The sequence below is a fragment of the Aristolochia californica genome, unplaced genomic scaffold (assembly GCF_029961685.1).
Source record: "Aristolochia californica isolate CCGP_79_NKW_82.1479 unplaced genomic scaffold, dmAriCali1.0.hap1 SCAF_3, whole genome shotgun sequence".
Classification (NCBI taxonomy): Eukaryota; Viridiplantae; Streptophyta; class Magnoliopsida; order Piperales; family Aristolochiaceae; genus Aristolochia; species Aristolochia californica.
The window spans coordinates 2,553,301-2,575,181 of NW_027181992.1; the positions used below are offsets into that span (position 1 = coordinate 2,553,301).

General features: G+C 39.6%; 3 protein-coding genes across 5 annotated transcripts; all 3 read right to left on the bottom strand.

Annotated features, from left to right (window-relative positions):
* Nucleotides 1-1,040: 1,040 nt before the first annotated feature.
* LOC137960073 (uncharacterized) lies at nucleotides 1,041-2,941 on the bottom strand. The gene is made up of 3 exons (XM_068807545.1): nucleotides 2,724-2,941; nucleotides 1,589-2,245; nucleotides 1,041-1,483 (listed from the first exon to the last, which is right to left on the bottom strand). Exons 1-3 carry the CDS (start codon nucleotides 2,878-2,880, stop codon nucleotides 1,128-1,130), a joined length of 1,170 nt encoding a protein of 389 aa, XP_068663646.1. The 5' UTR covers nucleotides 2,881-2,941; the 3' UTR covers nucleotides 1,041-1,127.
* Nucleotides 2,942-7,499: 4,558 nt separating this feature from the next.
* On the bottom strand, nucleotides 7,500-8,800 carry LOC137959786 (metacaspase-9). The gene is made up of 2 exons (XM_068807140.1): nucleotides 8,392-8,800; nucleotides 7,500-8,253 (listed from the first exon to the last, which is right to left on the bottom strand). Exons 1-2 carry the CDS (start codon nucleotides 8,738-8,740, stop codon nucleotides 7,682-7,684), a joined length of 921 nt encoding a protein of 306 aa, XP_068663241.1. The 5' UTR covers nucleotides 8,741-8,800; the 3' UTR covers nucleotides 7,500-7,681.
* Nucleotides 8,801-14,177: 5,377 nt separating this feature from the next.
* LOC137959784 (SNF1-related protein kinase regulatory subunit beta-1-like) lies at nucleotides 14,178-21,301 on the bottom strand. 3 transcript variants are annotated; one of them, XM_068807137.1, is made up of 5 exons: nucleotides 20,785-21,301; nucleotides 15,776-15,957; nucleotides 15,484-15,646; nucleotides 14,754-15,064; nucleotides 14,178-14,580 (listed from the first exon to the last, which is right to left on the bottom strand). In XM_068807137.1, the coding sequence occupies exons 1-5, from the start codon at nucleotides 20,983-20,985 to the stop codon at nucleotides 14,436-14,438; spliced, it is 1,002 nt and encodes a 333-aa protein (XP_068663238.1). In that variant the 5' UTR covers nucleotides 20,986-21,301; the 3' UTR covers nucleotides 14,178-14,435. The 3 variants fall into 3 exon arrangements, with proteins under 3 accessions (XP_068663238.1, XP_068663240.1, XP_068663239.1); XM_068807139.1 differs by having other exon boundaries at nucleotides 14,502-14,580; nucleotides 14,726-15,064; XM_068807138.1 differs by lacking the exon at nucleotides 14,178-14,580 and having other exon boundaries at nucleotides 14,660-15,064.
* Nucleotides 21,302-21,881: the final 580 nt, after the last annotated feature.

Consider the following 21,881-nt stretch of genomic DNA (forward strand, 5'->3'; position numbering starts at 1 on the left):
TTTACAAAAAATTATTTATAATGTAAAATACAAACACTATAACTAATTTTCCCATTGTTTCCTATAGTGGCACAAACAATGCTATCTTTGACAGTGGTTAACCAATATACCCAAAAGATCGATCTATTAGGTACAAAAAACTATCGATTACAAGAGTGGACAAAACCACTCTTACACCCACCCCACCCATTCTTGATCGCCTCTCACGGGATTCAAACGCGGGACGTGGCATGCCCAACTCTTATACCATGACAGCGGTTAGCCAATACACCCAAAAGACCAATTTATTAGGTGCGGAAAGCTACCGCTTACAAAAGTGGACAAAACTACTTTGACACCCACCCCGCCTATTCTTAACCGCCTCTCACGGGATTCAAACACGGGACATAACGTGCCCAGCTCTGATACCACAATAACAGCTAACTAATATACCTAAAAGACCGATTTGTTAGGTATAAAAAACCACCGACTACAAGAGTAGACAGAACTAATCTGACAATCTTCCTTCACGGAGAAGAGGTAGCTATCACCTCCGACTGTCAATTGGCCAATTAACCACCATCAGCAACCCTTAACCTGAGTACTTCCCCTCTACATCAGTCGTACTGCTATCTCCTCTCTAATTCCTTTCTATTGGGGTCGCTCATTGTGTCTACTTAATGTAGACCCATGCATATGATATGTCAATAAACTGTCCCATTGTTATTTATGGCTACGTAACTTTAAGACATGACCCCTTACCGGCTAAAAATAGACTACAAAACAAATCTGAGTCATTGCCAACAACTTGTTTTTTGCATTGAAATGTAAGAAATCAATCAAAATTGATGAGTCATTTTGATTTGAAAGTCACAAATGGGCCATACACGCTTGTTTACTATAATTAGGTGACAGTGTGACACAAGCTGAAGGCTTGAACCAACCATGCCACCACCATGAATTGTTCCTTTAAGTGAATAGTTGGGTGGCCCACAATGGCGAAACGAGCCGAAGGCTTCCTTCGCAGATTTCAAAAAAAATCGTAAACTTCATCACCAAAATTCTACCTAATCCATGATGATGGGTTTTGAACTCTTGATTCATGTGCATGAGAGAGTAGAATAAATTTGTGAAATCATTGTAAAGAGCTAAAAGATTAGGCGCTTCCTACATTTGTCCAGAGGAATTGAACATTCAAGTTCTGTAATCATCTCTTCCACTAATCCTCCGAATATATGACCTTCCAAGGAGACGCAGATTCTCCCTAATTCCCATTTTTCTTCCCAAATTCCGTCCTTCCAGATCTCATTCACGGTCTGTATCATCTCTTTACTTCCCCAGAAATACGATCGTCGCCGTGGGAATGTGATGGTGGACGCCAAATGCTCAAATGGTTCGTCCTCTTCTCGCTGATAATTCCGCGCCGAAGATTTGTCCATGGAGGCCCTGTGGAAGAATGATCGGTTCATTGCCTCCTCTTTCAGCTTGTTACATCTGACATCCCCTGCATCAGATGGCAGTAAACTGTCAAGTCCTCGACTCTGGCACACTGAAACACTCAAGAGTTGGCAGCAGTCAGATAAACAAAGAAACACCCGAAAATCGGTACCTTTGTCGGATGTCGAGTATCTGTTATCGTCCGGCGAAAAGATTGCTCCGTCCAGCACGGAGACGGGGCTGGGTTGCTCGCTGTTGGTCTCCCCGCAGCTCTTCTCGCTGAGGGGCAGAGTCTCACTATCAGAAGCACAACTTTCCAAACTTGTTCCATTTTTTGAGTGGCTCTCCATCGCCGACGACTCCTGCAAGTTCTGCCTCACCGATTCCCGCGCTGATAGGCCTTCGTGATCCTCGGACATTGACTTCCGCCGCTGATCCTCCGTCTGGCGGGCGGCCTCTACGATCCTCTTCAAGGCCTTGAGATCCGCGTCGCATTTTTGCAGAGCTGTAATGAGTTTCCTACGCTTCTCCGCTGGGGACTCTTCCGCTGGAAAGTCGTCGAGACCCATGAGGCGAGCCACCAGCGCAGGGGGGCGACGGAGAGTTTCCGGCGAGTTGATGGAGTTGCACCGCCGTATCTCCGGCGTAATGGTGGGGCTCCGCGGCACGTCGCAGGAGAACCTCCGTAGTTCGAGTCCATCCGGAGCAATATCTGATGCTCTGATCGTTCGAGTTGACTTATTTCCGGCGGAAGTTCTCGCCGGTGATTTGCTTTTGGACGAGGGTTTAGATTTTGTGGGCGATATAACGGTTTTGTCCTGATTTTTAGCTGCAAACAGTAGAAGACAGAATCAGCCCCATGTCTTCTTATTACACCTGATCAACAAAAAGAAAAACGTAACAAAATGTAAAAAGCACATAAATAAGATCTCGTCAATTCAAGAACCTGAAAAGACGAGATTGGAATTTACTGGAAAAGAAGAAAAAGTTAAGAATAGCATCAGTCAGAAAAGAACAAATGCAAGCTGAAAGCATGAAACGCAGTGAATGAAGTGCGAACTTCAGAAAATAAAATTTAGAAGTTAGCAGAAAAAAAGAAAGAAAAAATAGACAATACCAGCCAACTAAAACATACGGAGAGAAATTTATGAAGTAATAATCAACATTTTCAAGAAATGAGAAGAACAGAAAACGAAAATTTGTCGTTGAAGAAAGTGAGTGAGATACGGACGCACAAGCAAACTCTCTTACAGAAAAAAAAAAAAAACAGAGAAGACGATAAGGAAGACAGAAACCAGGTCGGAGACCTAAAGTGAGGCGTTTGCGAGAGGGAGAATGCAAGAGGTGGAGGATGCCGGACATGCAACCGATTTTCCTGCATTTAAGACTCTCCGTCACGGTCTCCCGGCGCGAACCCGATCTTCCCTCCCTCCGAGATCCCGACGTGAGCAGCGCCGTCGCCATTCCTTCCTCTTCGCTGTCCTCAGCCGTGGCAGTGGAGGCCAGAAGCCTCGCATGAGTTAGAAGAGACGAGACTGAGTCGGAGTCGAGTAATGAGGGAAGAAGATATTGATGCATGTCTCACAAAAGCATCGACAAATCCCCCTCACCTTTTACAAAATTACCCTTATGCCATTCCAACGTGACTGACGTTTGCCACTCGTGTGGAGGCATTCACGTAATTTGGTCGAAGACGAGATGGCTTTCTTACGCGAGACTAACGGTCTAGGGAAGATCTGATCTTGAAGCGACCAATTGACCGTGATCCCCACTTTGTGGGGGGTGGTGACCCTATGCAAAGCTGCAAGCAGGACATTATTCTCCCCAGCGCACGCTAGCATCTGTCAGCCAAAGCATGGGCGAACATGGTTCAGCTTTTCCCGCAGCTGCCTTACAAAAGCAACAACACTCCTCATGAGAAATCATCACTGGGCACATGTACTAGACCCTGTGGACCCCAACCACATAAGGTCAGGACTTGGGTTGTGGGCCACCACTTCTGGTATAATCTGACTGAGAAGTGATTTCCCAGGCCCCACCAAAGTTGGTAGATTGAATCCAAGGTGAAGAGCAGAATGGAGAGAAACGAAGAGATCAAGTGATGTGCAGTCCTGATGAAGAATGATGATGTTTTGTGGGCCCAACAAAATGAGATGATCAGTATATTTCTCATTTCTGCTTATTCTTAAGAAGGGGAGTTTGGTAATAAATTAAAGCCGTAATGAGGTGAAATGATTGGCCTCCCAAGCAGGTTTAAGAGCTGAGGATTGGCATCTTCTTCATCAATGATATTAAGTCACTGTGTTTAGTACCCATAAATGAATTGAAAACTGTTATTAATGATCTCTTTAATTAAAAAGAACCAAGTCCCTTGTATGCCACCTTTTTTTCATTATTGAAAGCTCTTCAATATTATCTCTCTCTCTCTCTCTCTCTCTCTCTCTCTCTCTCTCTCTCTCTCTCTCTCTCTCTCTCTCTGTTACTTAGTTGTCTTATGTGTTTAGATATCAATGAGCTCCATTAATACGAACAGCTACTAATGTCAACTAAACCAAATTAAAAGGAGATTATGAGAAGTGATTAGACTGCAAACACCCCAAGACAAGAAACAAGAATTCCAGATTATGAGAACAAGAGTTAATATCATTAATGTCGAAGCAACCAGTCTAATAAATCCATGACTTATTCCTGTCTGAAACTCAGAAATGGAAAACAAAGAGACAGAAAGGAAAAGGAGAAAAATGGGTTAATTAATTAAGTTTTCTTTAAGGATAATCAATTGGTAAGTGCATCTTTTTCCGTTCTTGAAGGAGGAAAAAAAAAAAAAAAGGAACAAGGAGACACGTTTTCTCTTTATTGTCGCGGCCGAAAGAAAGTGGAATCCGATGGAGATTTCTAATCGATTCGTGAGCTCTTCGTCTTTTTCTTTCTCAGAAAGTGAGGTTGCTTGCAATCTCTTTGTTCGTGTATCTTGTCATGCATGCCAAAAGGTATTTGCGTACTGGACGGAGGACTAGAATCGGAGATAGTTATCGGCATACAGCTGGGAAAAGAAAATGTACACTTAGTACTTGCAGGCCGCTGTCTTCTCTCTCCATGAAAGCAGAAGAACAGTGCTGGTTCAAGAATGGAAGTAAAAACGAAAACGAGGTTACGTCGTTGCTGGCACTCCGCACTAGTTTCATGGGAATGAACAGTGCTGTCTTCTTTTGAGTCTCTTCTTCTTTTTCCCTGAAAGCTGGAATGGATGATGGATCACATCCCATCGTATTATTCGCAGCATTCATTGCCTGCATCAGTTGGTGTGTTTTATTTACTGAAAAGAAGAATATTGTCTCTCGTTTAATCATTTTTCATCCAAGTAATGAGCCGGAAAGCAAAACGAAGATTTTTTTTTTTTTTTTGTTTTTTTGAATTTAAAGGTATTGGGCAACTTCTTCATAATGAATGCTTTCAATTAAGTGGTTTTAATGTTGACAACTTAGATGAGGTTCTTCATGGGGAATTTGTTCCTTTCTCATATCTTCCCAAAGTATTTTGGTTTGGTCAATTAGTGGTTTGAAACATGAATTGGGAAGTAATGTCTCTAATTGGCTTTCATGTTTTGTGGTAATGAAACTGATAAAATGAGATTGTAGAACATATATTATCAAATAATTCAAAGGCCACGAAATAGTTTATCATCTTATGTTTGAGTAGTTCATGTTAATGACATTAAAAGATTTTTAGATATTACTTCATAAACTATATAACAAAAAAGTATAATAAAATCTCATTTTTTTTACAAATTATATGATTTTTTAAAAAATACTAACAATGTAAAAATTGTACAAAAAAAAATGTTTGCCATTAGTAGGAGGATCAAGGGGCGTTTGGCTCCAATTTTGCATATGCTGAAAGAACAATTGCATCTGCATCACTAAGTTCTTCATCTTACTTTCTTGCTACTTAGCACAACGATCAGACTCCTCAACATGACTTTGTACATTTCTCAATTGCTTCTAAGTGTAGGACAATGCCTCTTTAGCTTCATGCAACTCCCCCTCTATATGTAGTCATTTTAGACGAAGATGAATTAGCATTCCTAGATATAGGCAGTTTATACAAACTCAACCCTTTTATCATACTTAAAACAAGTTCCATGAATCCATCGCACAATGGCCTCTTATGTCTCTTGTACCAATCGCTACATCTCCTCTAGTGGACAATAACATAAGTTAAAATAATTATTTCTTAAAATAAAAAGTTATACTTACATATTATTCTTCAGTTCCCTCAGTCTACACGTAATCAGGCTAATGAGTAATTCGAAATTGCTCAATACACATTTAGGAGGACATGTGCGTGTAAATATATTATATTAATAGTACACATAAAAAAAAAAATACTCCAAGTTAAATACATATAATTTTCCCTCTTATAAGTATAAAAGTCTTTGACCTAGTAGTAAGTCGAACATTTTATTTCTAACATTTTCGACCTTTATTTGGGAATGTTTCTGCAAACGAAAATTAGACATGAATAAAATAAAATAATAGTTGACATTTTAAAACAAAATCTCTAATGATTAAATCACCTGGAACCTCTTCCCCACAAGCACGTTCATGCATAGCCACTCCTAGTCCTCGAGGAAAACCCTCTATAAGGAGTAGACAGTGCCATGTGCTAACTTCCACACTCTCAATACCATGTGCACATAGCAGACCGGTGTTGTCAAAATGTAGCACCCAATATAGCATGCGGGTTCCACATTACTATTCAAGTCAACATCAAATTTCTCTTATAAAACATAATATTATCAAAGTTAACATTGTAAGCTAGAAGAAATTGTGTAACAGGAACAAACTATGTTGACACTACAAGAAATTGAACTTTTGCAAATGAAAATTTTCATTCGCAAAAGTTTCTTTTTTTATTGCAAAAACAAAATTTCACTTGTAGAAGTTTAATTAAACAATTAAAGCCAACAAAATTGAAATTTCTCTAGGACAAGGTTTTTTAAAATGAACCTTCTATTACTCATGGAATACCTATTTTCGTGGGTAAAAGTATAATATTTTTAAAAAAAACTTTTATTGGTGAAAAGGTAAAAATATTTTTTAAGTATGTTTTTTATTTAAATTATATAATAATAAATAATAAAAATTAATTAAAAACACATTAGAAAAAGTTATGTAATCTATAAATATTCAATGTACTTAAAAATATACACAAAATTTTGAATATAAATAAATGTAAATGTAAAAAATACAAAAAATATACTCATGGTATTTTATCTCTCAAGGTATTCAATGAAGAGGTAGTTGAGCTTGACCTAACCAATTGATGTAACTAGATTTGTGGCAAGGTACAAAATGTAGTATCACCCACTCATCCACAAGGGTGCTAGTTGCAACCACTTCTTCCATCATCCACTACATCCCATTATATTGAAGATTTCACTATAAAAAACACAATAAATAATATTGTTTCTTTAATAAGAATAAATATTTAAATAAATATATGTAACATATTTTTCCTCGACTTCTACACTTCATCCTTGTGTAGCCCCAAGATGGGTATTCCTAAAGTGATCAATGTTAAAAATATCCTCACCGACAAATGTTATCATACAAGATTTAGTTTAACAACAACATTAAAAGTAAAATAAACCGTAGTTGAATTGAATACATGACATACCATCTCCTCGCTAATACGCACGAATTATTTATGTGCCATAATATGTTAGATTGTTTGTTTACTGACATTTTCAATATCATGTCATGAAATACTCTACAATTTGGAATTATATAACATTCATATTACTTTATATGATTAAAATTGTTATTGATAACCTCAACATTCTAGATACCTAAAACTAATCAGGGTGGAATACATGAAATCACATGCAATAAATTAACCTAAAAATTGATGTCATTTAGTAAACCAACCTGAAATTTTTTGTTTGTGAAACAAACATGGAACTTTATGATCAAAATTAATGGCAAATTAATAAATATTTAAATATTTACTTCGATTTGAGGGTAACAATGTGTCAAATGTTTAACCATGTAGGCATTGAACTGCAAGTAGTTCCTCAACATCATTATCCCCTCATACAACAATAGAGAAATTAAGACATAACTCCTTTTCTTTCACCCAGAATAATCCCAAGATGCCAAATTCAAATCCAAACCCTTGATTTCAATAGAACAACCTGACCTGCTTACTTATTTATTCCAAGGTTCACACCACAGCGGTGAAACACGCACACGGCTCATCTCATCTAATGAGCCTGCTGACACAGGAAGGGCGCGTCCGCATTCTCGTCGCTGCAGTAGAGGCAGGGATGCTGCTCGAACCCTTGTTTCATCAGCACCTGCCTCGCACGCGACACCAGCTCCCTGTTGCTCAGAGCTCCGGCGTGCGACTTCAGCACCGTCTCCACCGCGTAGCTGAACGCCCCGAACGACTTCCCTCCGCCCATGCTGGGGTCCATGTCCGCCGACGTCTCGTTAGCCTGACACCCGCTCAGCAGGATTCCCTTGTCCCGCCTCATCGGTAGGGCCGCCTCATTCTTTCTCAACTTTGGGCTCGCTTCGTCCCCAAAGAGATGGGAGAGGTGGTCGCCGATGTGCGCGGAGGAAATGCCGGAGAGGGAAGAGAGATGGACCATGATGGAGTCGAAGGAGATGGTTCTCTGCCGTTGGATGAGAGGAGATCCTCCGCGGTCTGCTGATGCAGGGCCAATCTGCTCCTTCTCCTTGTCGATGAGTCCCCCGCTGTGGCATGAATCCGACAGCATCGTGAAACTGGCTTCATTCTGCAGACGGTTGACCAGGTCCCGGAAGTCAACGTCTGGTGAAAACAAAAAAATTATTAGAGTTATAGAGTCAAATTAACTTTGACATGAAGTTGACTTGTCCGAACTCGCTAATTAGCATTTAACTATGATCGATCATGGGCAGCATTAACCTGCGGCGGCAAGCAGCTCACCTGTGATGAGATTGAAATCGCAGGGCACGATGGCTTCGTCTTGCCGGAAAGGGTGGCCAGGCTTGACGGACGGGATACGGGTGCCGTGGCCGCTGTAATGAAAGAAGAGCACGGCGCCGGGGCCGGCCCCGTCGATCACGCGACGGAGAACGGACTTGATGTTTTTGCCGGTGGGTTGGATGGGAGAGTCGGGTCCGTCGGTGAGGAGCTCGACGTGGGACGGGTCGAAGCCGAAGCGAGCAACGAGGGTGTCACGCATGGCAAGCACGTCGTTGATGCAGCCGTGCAGCTTGTGTGGGGTGTTGGCGTAGTTGCACCCAACCAACACAGCCACCCTCTTTTTCGCCATCTCCGCCTCCGTCGAGAGGTGTTTCAGAAAGCTCAGCAAAAATGGTGCCCTAAGAGCCTGTCTTGCTCGGAACATGGAAAGTGTAGAAAAGCTTGGGTTTTCATGCTCACGGCGCCTGCCTTCTTATACGGAAACGAAACCCGTCCGCTTACTCGAAATAAAAAAACGATGATAAGCGAAGATGGTAGGTTAGAAGTTAAAAATTCCTGTTCTTGCTTAGCATTTTGGCATAACTCCTTGCGTGCAAGCAAACAGTCATCTTCGCTCTTCCTCCTTCGCTGAAAGCTTGAAGCAAACAAACACGTAAAAAATTAGCTAAACAACACCTTGATCTTAATCTACTCGTAAAAAATACGAAATTCCCAACTTGCTGTATACTAATACAAGTGACAGGCGGAGATGTCTTTGCTGTATTGTGTATGACGTGCGGGAGACATCCACCACTTCTCTTCCTCAACCTGATTAACGATACACGTTCCATTAAAAACCTCTTTCGGCTTTATTTATGTTTTAAACAACTTATTCCACTCAAACAACCTTAGAGAAATTTACAGAAAGCTTGCCGATCCATGCAAGTTTTGGAAAACTTCAAAGCCTAAAGCCACCTAGTTTCTACACTACGAGACCAACCGGGAAGTGTTCAAGTGTCAGAGGCTTGGAGCATTTTAAGACTTTCCGGAGTTAGGCCTTCAATTGTTGTCTTCATCCTCAGAAGCAAAAAATATGAAGGAGATTCAGCAATCGTTGTCTTTCAATTGGGCATGAGTGCAAAGGAAACAGCCAATAGTATGTAAAAATAGGTGGAAACTAAGCAACTGGAACAAAAATTAGTTAAAAATGAATTAACTTTTTTCTTCTATTTGCTAGCTTTCAGTTCTAGTTTAACACAACCGACCTGTAATGCCTGCCTGCTGAGCAAGAGTCACTGGGTTTAATAACCATCCTCTCTCGTATTTGAAAATGTCAGAAGGAAACTTTCGGAAGCTGATCCTCACCAGATTAGCAAATCCGTCAGCCTCCATCTTCCATTGCCGACCCTGTTCTGATGACTGTTCGGCTTCGGAAGAACAGATACGGTTAGGCTGTTGGAATTTGAGAGAAACCCATGTGAGGAAAACTGTTATAACAAAGACACAAATCCGTGCATAATAAACCGAGAATATCAACTAAGAAGTATGTAATCTAAGAGAGAAAGCAAATATGAACAGAAAATCAGTAAATCAACACAAAAGGAGAAGAAACAGGGGTTACGTGGTTCGACAACAGGCTACTCCATGGGAGATGACGATGACTCCACTAAGTCGAGCGAAGAAGAGAGCTTTGCGGCTCCAAGCATACAAATCGAACACCGATTTCTCCCAATGAAGCCCTCTTCCTCTCGACGAAACCCTCTTCCCCGACGAAAAACCCCCTTCCCGTAAGTCTCAACTCAAAAACTCTCCCAACAGAGAGATTCCGATTAAATGATTTAATCGGGTAACATACACGGGTCCGTAATAGGGTAATCGGATACAAGAACTCAGAGCAGGTACTCGGGTATGTGGGTATCGATATTCGGGTATCCATTTAAGACACCCAAATAACAAATCTCCACCTTGGCTTAAATGGAAATAATCCTCTCTGAAAAATCAAACTGTTTATCGTCTTCTCCACCTTGCCCCTTAGGGCATCCTCCTCAGGTACTGCGAACACCAAACGAAAGTCTAAACTGTGCTTGAACTTGAGTGTAGAACGTAAAAGTGTGAATTGAGCAGCATCACTACCCGTGACAGCTTCACGGTAGTTAGAGGACTCTAGAAACTAAACGGTCTCTGCCACAAGTAATGCATAAGCGACCATGTCGGCGTAGCCGTACTCATCACCCTCAAACTCCACCTACTCACTGATATGCCCTAACCGAATATTCCACAGACGAGTCGTGTCAATATCTGAATCTGAAGATAATGAACTTGCTACAGTACCTATGACTGTACTGCCCTGAAGCACATAAAAGGTTACCAACCTTTTTCCCTTTCATCACAACCAGTGTACCCATATAGACCTCCAAAAAACTCTACCTTCAGCTATATATCTGCTGCCAAGGGAAACAAGAGAACCTAGAGAAAAAACAAAACTGGTACATGCCAAACTTCTTACAAAATTCTCACTATACCGCCATACATCTTGATCTGAACCGTTCCAATCCCAAACAATTTTACAGAGCAAAAAATCCCCATCAAAATTGTACCACCATTTACCGACTGATATGTCGCAGAAAAAATCCTTGATAGGACACATGTGGTAGGAGCGGCCTGAATCAAGTATCCACTCATCCTGTGAGTGTGCAACACTCAACTGTGAGAACATATTCTGAGCCATCAGAATGATCTTCAGCAACCCCAACAACCTCTTCCTTTTCTTATCTTTTCTACTTCTCTTTGAGTTTTGGACAATCTCTTGCAAAATGACTTGGTTGATGACAATAATAGCACTTGCCCCTTTTCCCCTTTGACTTCGGCCTAAAACGGCCACTGCCTCCAAAATCCTTCTCCTTCGTTCGCCCTCGAACAAACAGACCATCTGCTTGCTCCTCCCTCCCACTAGTAGACACCTTTTTCCTCAACTCCTTAGAGTATAAAGATGCCTTAAGATCCTCCATAGAGATGGTATCGTGCCCATGGAGCACAGTCGTAACGAAGTGCTCATAGGATGGGGGTAAAGAGCAAGTCACAATCAGTGATTGATCCTCATATTCAATGGTAACATCTATATTTCTCAAATCCAAAACAATCTTATTGAACTCATTAAGATGTTCTTTGAGAGATGTACCTTCCTTCATCCAAAGAGTGTAAAAGTGTTGCTTCAAATACAGCTTGTTCGTGAGAAATTTAATCATATAAATACTCTCCAAGTTCAGCCACAAACCAGCTGCTGTCATCTCATCTGCAACTTCCCGCAAAACCTCATCGGCCAAAACAACTGAATGGAACTAAGAGCTTTGATGTCAAGATCCTCCTTGGCTTCTTCTGACATCGTAGCTGAAAACTTATCCTTTTCATTCAATGTTCTGTGGAATATTTGCTGTACTAACAAGGCACGCATCTTCACGCGCGACAAACTGAAACTCATCTGCCCATCAAATTTCTCTAATGTATACTTCGTAGTCATAATTACTAAAATACCCTCAGTCACGAAAAAATGCTCAGATGCTTAAAAATCTTTTCTCTGGATTTTTCTGATAAACAGAGTTTCTTCTATCTCATCACTTCCAGAATCCAACACTGAACTGTGCCCAAAAAAAAAAATTTCTTCCCCTCGGCACTGACAGAAACCACCAAACAATGCCAAAATGTTTTTCTTCCCCTTGGCACTTCCAGAAAACCACCAAACGGAAGCTCGGGACAGAGAGCTCTCTTTCCGTCAACGGAAACAGAAAGAGACAAACAGAAATTCGGCGCCGTCACCGTAAAACCCCGCTCTGATACCAATTGTTATAACGAAGACACAAATCCGAGCATAATAAATCGAGAATATCAACTACGAAGTATATAATCTAAAAGAGAAAGCAAATATGAGCAGAAAATTAGTAAATCAATACAAGGAGAAGAGACAGGGGTTACGTGGTTCGGCAACAACCTACTCTATGGGAGATGACGAAGATTCCGCTAAGTCGAGCGAAGAAGAGAGCTTTGCGGCTCCAAGCATACAAATCGAACATCGATTTCTCCCAATGAAGCTCTCTTCCTAGAAAAACCCTCTTCCTCTCGACGAAACCCTCTTCCCCGACGAAAAACTCCCTTCCCGTAAGTCTCAACTCAAATACTCTCCCGATAGAGAGATCCCGATTAAATGATTTAATCAAGTAAGATACGTGGGCCCGTAATCGGGTACAGGAACTCAGAGCAGGTACTCGGGTATTCGGATATCCATTTAAGACACCCAAATAACAAAAACTAATATGGAAAGCAAGAATGGAAAGGCTTGTGACTTCTTCAGGAAATAAATCACCGAGGAGAAAGAGAGTAATTGGGTTTGTGGAGCTTCAAAGCTTGCGTTTGAAGTTCTTCTAGGGTTAGCCATGAAAAGACCTTCTTTAGTTCAATGACATGTTGTCTCTCTTTACAATCGAGACTCTCATGTGTCTCTCTTTCGAAGACAACGACGATCAAGCTATGCTATGTGGTCAATGGAAATTTTGAGTAAAAAATTTACTCAACAAATAATAAAAAAAATTGGTGGTATTTGCATCACCGAGCAAACTTGGTTTGATATATATACTTACCTTGAGTTCAGCCAGCCCAAAATTGGAATAGAGCTCGAACCCAAATATTTTAATAAAGTTTAAGCTTGAGTTTGAGCTCTAATCTATATTTACAACTTTAAAAATAAAATATTTATAAAATAAATAAATAAAATATTATGATGACCTTGGTATCATTGAACTATATGGTACCACAGAGCAATCTAAAACTTTGCAATGGAGCATATTAATGTATAATAACCCGCTTAATAGACCTAAAAGAAAGAAGAGCAAACATGTCTATCAATAGTCTTTATTCTATTGGAAAACAACAATATTATATGTTGAGAGACCAAAAAGGGTTGAACGATCAATTGTGTTTGAGATTTGAGGTAAATAAGAGCAACTATTAACCAACTAAAGAGGGAATTGAACAATTAGAGTAAAGGACATTTTCTTAAGAAAATCTATGCTAACGGGTCGGCTCACGAGTTAACAAGCCTAACTTGGAAAATCTAAAGTTTGGTTTGTTATACTTAATGAACTAGAGCTAAGCTCAAGTAAAAACTGAACTAAGTCCAGTTTTTTTAAGTTGAGCTGGAACGGTTTGCAAACCAATTTGGTTTAGTGCCACCCCTATCTAGATGAAAGGAGATTTACTAAATTATTATATTTATTATATATATACCATCTTTTAAAGAAAATTTTCAATATTTTATTTTTATAAATAGTTTTCTAATAGGGCTCATTAGATGTCATGATTACAAAAACAGTTGACTGGATGTCATACAATATTTTAAAATATTTATTTTTTAATACTTTATAGTTATATTAAAATTTAAAACAATTTTTTTTTTAAAAAGAGTGGATCAGAATCAAAGACCATCCCTTCCTCTTCCTCGTGTATCAAAATCATCCTTTGGCTCCTCCTGTTTGTGCAATTAGTTTCTTCGTCCGCCTTGAAACTGTCATCTCGCTGTTGATGCATACGACTATTCTTCCCACTGTTAATGTATTTCAATCAAATGAGCAAATACTAGACAAACCTTGCCTCGAAGTTCAGAGAAGCGGATTTATCTGAAACATCCTCTCCAAAAAATCAAAAACGCCCATTAGGTGGTCACGGAAGTTAGGGACCGCCCACTTTCTTCTCCGTGAATAGCGGAGCAAAATGAGGCCTCATTTCATGAAGAAACAATGGTCTGTAAAGAACTCGATCACGTCAGATAGTAAAACAACAAGTCGATTGCCGAGAGCAGTATTCGACTGGAAATCTCTATCAATATTGGAAGGAGCAACAACAAAAATCCATGAAGCTGCATTTACGATTACTCCCACCAGAACAAGTACAAGCAGTGGCATGGAATGAATCGATCGCGATGGGATCACTGACAACAACAGACTGGGAAATTGTGTCGATCGGAATGGAAAATGAGATGATACTGACGCTGTCTTTAATGTCATCATCAATGACCTTCAATATGGTGGAGCCTGAGCCGGCTTTGTACATTGCGATTCTAATCGAAGGGGAACGGGCCCTTCCCTGCCGGTTACAAGCCCGTAGAAGCTAGTGTTCTCGACCACTGGCCTTCGAAGCCTTAATTCACAAAACGACGTCACCCTGACTTACCATTCAAAGTAATCAGATTTAGGTGGAAATTTTTTTGAAAAGCAAAAAACAAATTACAGAGATGAGAGAATTTCCATCAGAAAGCGTAGCTCTATTAAACAAAAAGTATGTCTATCAGATAGTGAAAGCAAAACACCTGTACAAAAGAAAGATGATGTCATCACCTCCTTAAAGGTTTGTAGAGGACGACTGTAACATACTTGGACTGAAACCGGTGAGTCAGACCAAGAGCAACCAGGGATTGGGAAGCCCATCCTTTCTCGATAAACAGGTGGTTGAGGACCACGTGTTGGGGTTTCGGAGGAGTTTCTTCTGAGTTCTGCGACCCCAAGACTGTAACATGCAATTGCGGCGGGACCGCCAGTGGCTCCTTTCCAAAGTCTTCATCCACAGGAAATGTCTGGCTGTAACTAGAATCCGGCGATGGTGGAAGCTCAAACTCAGCCACGCTCTCGAGATTTTCTGGGACATAATCCTGCAGAAAGTGAAAAGAGTTATTTTGGTGGAACAACCCAGAAGCGGGCTTGCCAACTATAGTTGTTTTCTGCTAATAATCATTTCTTAGGTTATATAACAAATCGCTTATGATAAAGAAAATAACATAAAAGAATGTCCACGGCTGCAGCTGAAAAATCTCGAATAGTGAAATCCCAACTGTGTTTTCTGCTCTCGCCCCCTCACAACAACCTGTTCATCCCTTTTTTACATTTGCCACTAAGATATCATCGGGATCTCAGGCCTACGGCCTCCACCAGACACATGGATCAGAATAGCCCTCTCTCTTCGTCTCCTTTTCCGACCACCTTGACATGTGCATATGCCAGAATCATGAAAAGGAGAACACCCAGGACCAGAAGAGATGGAAAGAAAAACAAAAGGAAAGGCAGTATATACCTGCACATCAAGAAGGTTGCTGGCACGGTCCATCTCATCAGCTATGAAAGGAAGATCACGATTATATCTCCATTCACCATCTACTATAAACCTGTACCGGTAGATCCCGGATAGGAGGACCAACAGAAGGGAGTGATCTTTGCCCGATCTTTGCATCACCTTCCTGCATGGAATGGTATTTTAGAAAAAAACACTCAAGGAGATCATCCTGCTTAGTTGAATAGCAACAAATCTTTTATTTTAAGTGAAAAATTATTGATGTCACAATGGTAAAGTGACGGAGAAGCAAAACCTTGAGGTCCAATTGTCCCATGATCCCTCAAGCAAAACCTCATTCCCTCCATTGTTCCAAATGATCAGAGTGGGGATTCCCTGGTCAGGAGGAAGATCAGACTGTCCTTGGGGTTCATTCATCCAAATCTGATTGAACATGGGAGGAACATCTGCAGCCCTCTGCAAAGGAGCCAGGGGAACCTGCAGATTGTTTTTTTGACAAGCTTTATTGTGAATATTTCATTGGAATAAGATTTGCTCATAGGCTGAAGTACCATAGGATACCAAACGTTAAAAATAAATAAATAAAATACAAAATACAACAAACAAAGGTGCAATCTACATGGTAAGCATATGTATTCACAACCAAGATACTCCCACAATCCACAGATTTTTAACAGTAAGCCCTTCATCCTCTAACTCAGTTCTGCATGATTTCAATTTCATGATCCAGGTTTAGGGCTAAATTTGACATCTGCAAAAAAAGTAAGGACTAAAATTAAGCAGTTCAAAACCCATTCCCCTGCCGCCGTGCTTTAGTTTCCCTTTGAGGTTAAGTTATTTGCAAGCAAGAGCATTTAAAGTGCTCAGACACTACAGATGTTATCCTTCTACAAAGATATATTTTGCCAATAGAAGACTTGCTGACAATCAAAACCAGCTCTATGGGGAAAGTTTTTTTGCTGAAAAACCTCGGTAAGATCTTTCTTTCCTATTCATCTATCGCATACAACTACACCTATTTATATACAAAGATTACAGGTAAAATAACATATATTTCGGATCTCTGAAGCTATTACGGAGGACTTCTTCCTCTGTTTTTACGGATCTGGAAGAAGTCCTCAGCATCTCACGCCAACAAGAAAAACACCTGAAACAGATTCCAAGACCTTTTTTATTAAGCTCACATATTTTCTCATAATTAAAATATCAATTAAATGGGATACCAAACATGATGCTTCAGACCAACAAAGAAAACGATTTAGTAAAAGCAAATGAAGACACGTTAAAAAGGAAATTCCACCTAAGGCAAAATTCGGGAACTGGATTTTGATGAATAGCTTCACAACAAAAACAAGAAAGCAAAATCAAAGAAAATTGCAACAATTAAGAACAGTTTAAAAGTGAAAAAAAGGAAAATTATCATACCAACACTGATACCATACAATTATTTCAGATAAAGTGCACTACGAACATGAGTGAACTATCATCAATTTTTGACAGGGCCTCTAGGTCTCACAGACCATAGAAGTGAAATTCACCTCCATGGCTCAGGTTATAAATCTCCCCTTCTGCACCATTAATAATGGAAGGTTACTCAACTTCAGTCATAAGTTGGACCCATGCACAACACCTCAGTGAAAACCAGACAATCTCTTTAACAAAGTGCTAAACCAGTATCAAGGCCTCCGAACAGTCAAGACATACCAATATCTCCGAACAATTTGGCTGGCCATCTTCCAATAAGAATGAACATTCTTGCAACTTGTGGAGGGAAGCTCTCTTCCTTTGTGGGTGGTTACTGAAAACTCGTACCCACTTCTAAGTAAAATCATTTTCAATTATTCCAAAAGAGCACTCTGAAATATGAATGAAAACTGGAAGCATATAGCTAAACAATATGCCAGCTGAATTTAGATATCTTGATTTTCTTCTTTTTTAACTGATATAGCTAAACAATGGATGCATCAAAGTTCAATGTGTGACCATCTTCATAGAGAAGCAAGAATATAAAGGCTTTACAATGGAAACAGACAAGGGTCTTCCCATGGTGAGTTGATCGATGTTCTCGTTAGAATGATAAAATGTTTATCTGAGGAGATCCAAATCATATTGAGATCTAACTAAATTAGAGGAGGCAATAGAAATTTCTTTCAGTCTTTTTGACAGTAGTTTTATGGAATTGTATGAAAGAACAGGTGTCAGTGGGTTACTTCCACTAATACCCACTTAAAGACTAAGAGACAATGCTATATACAGGGGTAGAAGATATCCATATGGTTCCAAAATATCAACATCCAGAAATATATAAACAGACACAGAATAAAAAAAAAATCAAGAATAAAACATTAAGTTCATGAATTGATAAGCAAGATTTTTTTATTTGGAAGACGGAAAGAAAGGAGACATACAAACAACATAAATGTACACTTTTATAGCAGAACTGAGGCTTGCAATAAATAAAATAAGTGGACAAAATAACCGACCTTAACAGAAGAAATAAAAATACCAAAAAAAAAAAAAAAACACACAACTATAATCTTCATCCCTTTAAAGAATCAAATATGTGTTCTAACAGCTTGCTTCTTTCAATGTTAATCTCTAGTTATTAGACATCTTCAGACCTTCAGATATGCAAAAACGTAAACTTCAAGTTTTGGAACAATTGCTATGTAGACCATAAAACCGAATTCTCAGCTTATATTGTTATATTTTAAAATTACAACAGTGTCACCGCCCAAAACCCTTCACAGATTTTAAGATAGAATCCCGTAGTTGGACAACATGATTCATCATAAGCTAGAAAAAATAGACATGACAGCCATACAAAGATGTTTATGTTTATGTTTATAGATCACTTTCGAAAGAAACTTAGTTATAGATTTTGGGTTTTCTATTATTTTTCTAACTTAAGGTCTCCCAGACACATTTGGAAGTATTACAAGATAGTTTGCCACAAGGAACTTACTTTTCTTTTCTTGGAACTAAATATTCATTCTTTTACATATATATAACTTGTTGGTTATAGTAATTATAAATATTAAGAAAAGAGTAATAAAAGATATACTGTCATTATACCTATGGCTAAAAAGATATTATTTGACATACTAACATATCAATTACTATGAGAACTAACCACTCTTGGATATGTATAATATAAAAGCACAAGAATTGACAGCTCTAAAACCAGAGTAAAACCTCGTCAAAAGTTCCAAAGGGTAGAGAGGGATTCAAGACTCCAGGCACAATTGATTTGGAATCAATATATCTTAAAATATCTTTTATGTGGGTAAAACCAATTCCAAGATGCCACCTAGATCAAGTAACTGACTGAAGAAGAAGATTTGATAGTTTTATTTAAATGCCTCAGAAGAACAAATTCACATTGCTCTTTGATATTGTACACGTTCATGACTACTGACTTCATTTAGCTGGTCATAATCACAGCTTCTTCAAGACAGTGCAAATCAGATTATCTTCTAGCTGCTCAGCCATTAACTAGAGGTAGCAATCCAGCTAAGTTAAGCTCTGGCAATTCTCAGCCAATCAACAAGTTAATGGAAATATTGCCAATTAGGTTTAATAAACCCATCCAGTCAGGTTTTGTTTATAAGACTGAAACTTTTACCAAATTCAACCAGACAAACCCATGCTTGGCCTGAAGACAATAACTTAAAATATATAAAAACGAGCACCTACAATCAATCTGGTAAATATCATGTGGCCAAATCATGCTCTAGTTTCTGGTCATACTTATCTACGATGCCGAAGAAGTGGGCTATAAATCACCAGAAAACTGAAAAACCTGAAATTTATATAAACTAGATTTGTATGAGAATCATCATATACAATAGAAGACAAAATTCCAACTGATTTGTACTCGTATCAGTTACAATCATTCAGTTCTGTAAGTGCAGATTGAGTATAGAACACCATACAAGACAAAAGTGTGTAGAAACTGCTAACTGTAACAGTTACATACAAAAAACCAAAGTAGACCAATTCATATCAACACCTTGTATTAACAAATGCTTGGGCTTGAAACAATATAAAACAAAATAAAGACCTAGATAAAGTAAAGGATCCTCTAGGAATGACAAAAATCCCCACACCTTCTCCCCGAAGGAAGTGCAAAAATCCTGCTGACAGCAAATATGGCACTTTTAACAGATATAATAAGAAACCAATTTGACCTGCATTCATTGGCAGACATGAATTTGCATGCTTCTTTGTTTTATTGACAAAGCACAAGGTGGATGAAAGTAATGTTCCAATGGCAAAAATAAGTTCAGAATTTGATAAAGAGTGACAGGAGAAAACGGCTCAACATGGTCAACTTGTTTTTCCTTCAAGAAGCACAACCGAGCATAAAGTCTAACCTTACAAAAATACAATGTAGCCAAGTAATTCTTGTACTTGTCATATGCAAGTAAGAACAGAACATTCAACCACATTCAAGAGATAAGCCAAATCATGAACACATAACGATTAGGGGGAACCTCCTTGAAAACAAAGTACGAGATACTAATGATGAAACCAAAGACAAAGAAAGATAAAAACGCACAAACTAGGATTATCTAACAAAATGTATAATCCTTGTTCACATTTCCTCGATCAGGATTTTACGGGTTCTGTATACAACCAAGAAGATCACCACGACTGTGAAGGAGAGGAAGATGCGATAGCTTGTAAAACCAAATACCCCTAGGCAAGAAAAGAATTTGATATTTTTAAGACAAATGAAAATGATAGGGGTCATAATATGGTTGTTACCTTTTAAAAAACTTCTATCAGCAACTGTTCTAATAAAGTTCAGAAAGAGAAGCAAGAACAGTAGACCCATCACTACGGATTAAGAGGGGAAATAAGAACAAGGAATAAAAAAACAAGAAAGAAAAAAAACAAAAAAAAAAACAAGAGAGACCGATTCAACTTTTAGAAAGTTAACTAATTAAGAACAATGTAAAGAAATCAGATTATCATTTCAAAAAACCATGAATCAGATTAATATTTTAAAAAGTCAATTAGTCATTTCAACCATCTACTACCGTCGAACGAGACATGCACATTTCTAATCCACCGTCGAATGAATGGCAAAAAAAGGAAGAAAATCCATAAAATGGGCGATCTAATTAAAAAACTACATGCAAACAACAAAACAGTATTTTTGCACAAGGCATTTATCCTACAAAGAAAATTACCCACATGCACAAACAGACTTCAACACAACGGTTGCATCATCCCCAAAAACAAGCTAAACGCACCAAAGTGACAAACCAATGGAAGAACCAGAAACACATTGATTACCTGCGGAGTAAACAATAGGGGAGATCGAGACCTCCTGGGGCTCTCGGGCGGCGTATTCCCCATGGACTCCAATGACGCAGCTCTAGCTCGACGCCCCGTATTCTCCGAATAACCACCTCTGAATCCGGATTCACCATCCGATCTCGCCGAAGGGTCTTCCCCACCGTTCTCACCATCCTCTCGCCCATTTACATTCCCCATCTTCACTTCCCCCTCAACGAAAAGCTACAGATCTCGCTAATTACAGAGAGAAATAGAACTATCTGAAAGAAGTGACAAGGTACAACCCCAATTAATCTAATTACGAGATATATCACTTCATCAACCTGCATGCAGCTCTGCTAGGAGGGGCCGAATCAGGTAAGCAAGAAAATGCAAACGCATCAGGTAAAACCACCGAACATCGCTACTTTTCAAAAGAATAAACAAAGAAGACTCCCCCAAACAGTGGGTTTTCTCACCCCAACGTTCCGATAAGGAGAAGAAGAAGAAGCAGGAGAGGAGAGGAGAAGAGAGAAAGAAGTAGACACAGTAATGGAAGCTTTATAATAATGGAGGGAATTGCAGGCGAAGACAAGCCGAGGAGCTGACGTGCAAGCGACACGTGAAAATCGACACGTGCCGGAATAGTGGGACCCACATTTTTGTTGGGGGCGGTTTCTTTCTCGTGCCTGACGGCCCCATCGGGACGGATTTGGTCTTCCACGAGGCAGCAAAATGTCGGATCTATCCCTGGGCTAGAGCGGGCATCCTCGAGCACCAAGCGGGACTGATAGAGTTATCTGGAGGAGGGAGGGACCCACAGAGGAGGAAAAAAAATTTGTAGGAGGGGGTAGTTTGGTAAATTAAAATTAAGAAGAAGGATGAGGATGTTGAGGGTTTAGGGCGTGAGGAATGGACAAAGGTGAGGAAAGAGGTCACGGTGTCGTGTTTATCTCGTCAGGGTTAAAAACCATGTCCATAACCAGACAACAAGACATGCTCGAAACGGAGCCGTCACACGTGTGCCGGAAGTTGGCCCCATGAAGCGTAATCCGTTAAATGGACGACGAGGATCATATCGGCTAATCAGCGATCAAACCAGTTGCACTGTTGGA

Coding starts and splice junctions, on each gene's coding strand:
- LOC137960073 (XM_068807545.1), bottom strand. CDS start 2,880: ATGGCGACGGCGCTGCTCACGTCGGGATCTCGGAGGGAGGGAAGATCG. Junction 2,246..2,723: donor TCGCAAACGCCTCACTTTAG/GTCTCCGACCTG, acceptor TACTGTTTGCAG/CTAAAAATCAGGACAAAACC. Junction 1,484..1,588: donor ATACTCGACATCCGACAAAG/GTACCGATTTTC, acceptor CATCTGATGCAG/GGGATGTCAGATGTAACAAG.
- LOC137959786 (XM_068807140.1), bottom strand. CDS start 8,740: ATGGCGAAAAAGAGGGTGGCTGTGTTGGTTGGGTGCAACTACGCCAAC. Junction 8,254..8,391: donor CGATTTCAATCTCATCACAG/GTGAGCTGCTTG, acceptor TGTTTTCACCAG/ACGTTGACTTCCGGGACCTG.
- LOC137959784 (XM_068807137.1), bottom strand. CDS start 20,985: ATGGGGAATGTAAATGGGCGAGAGGATGGTGAGAACGGTGGGGAAGAC. Junction 15,065..15,483: donor GCAACCTTCTTGATGTGCAG/GTATATACTGCC, acceptor CACTTTCTGCAG/GATTATGTCCCAGAAAATCT. Junction 14,581..14,753: donor CTCTACAAACCTTTAAGGAG/GTGATGACATCA, acceptor ATGGTAAGTCAG/GGTGACGTCGTTTTGTGAAT.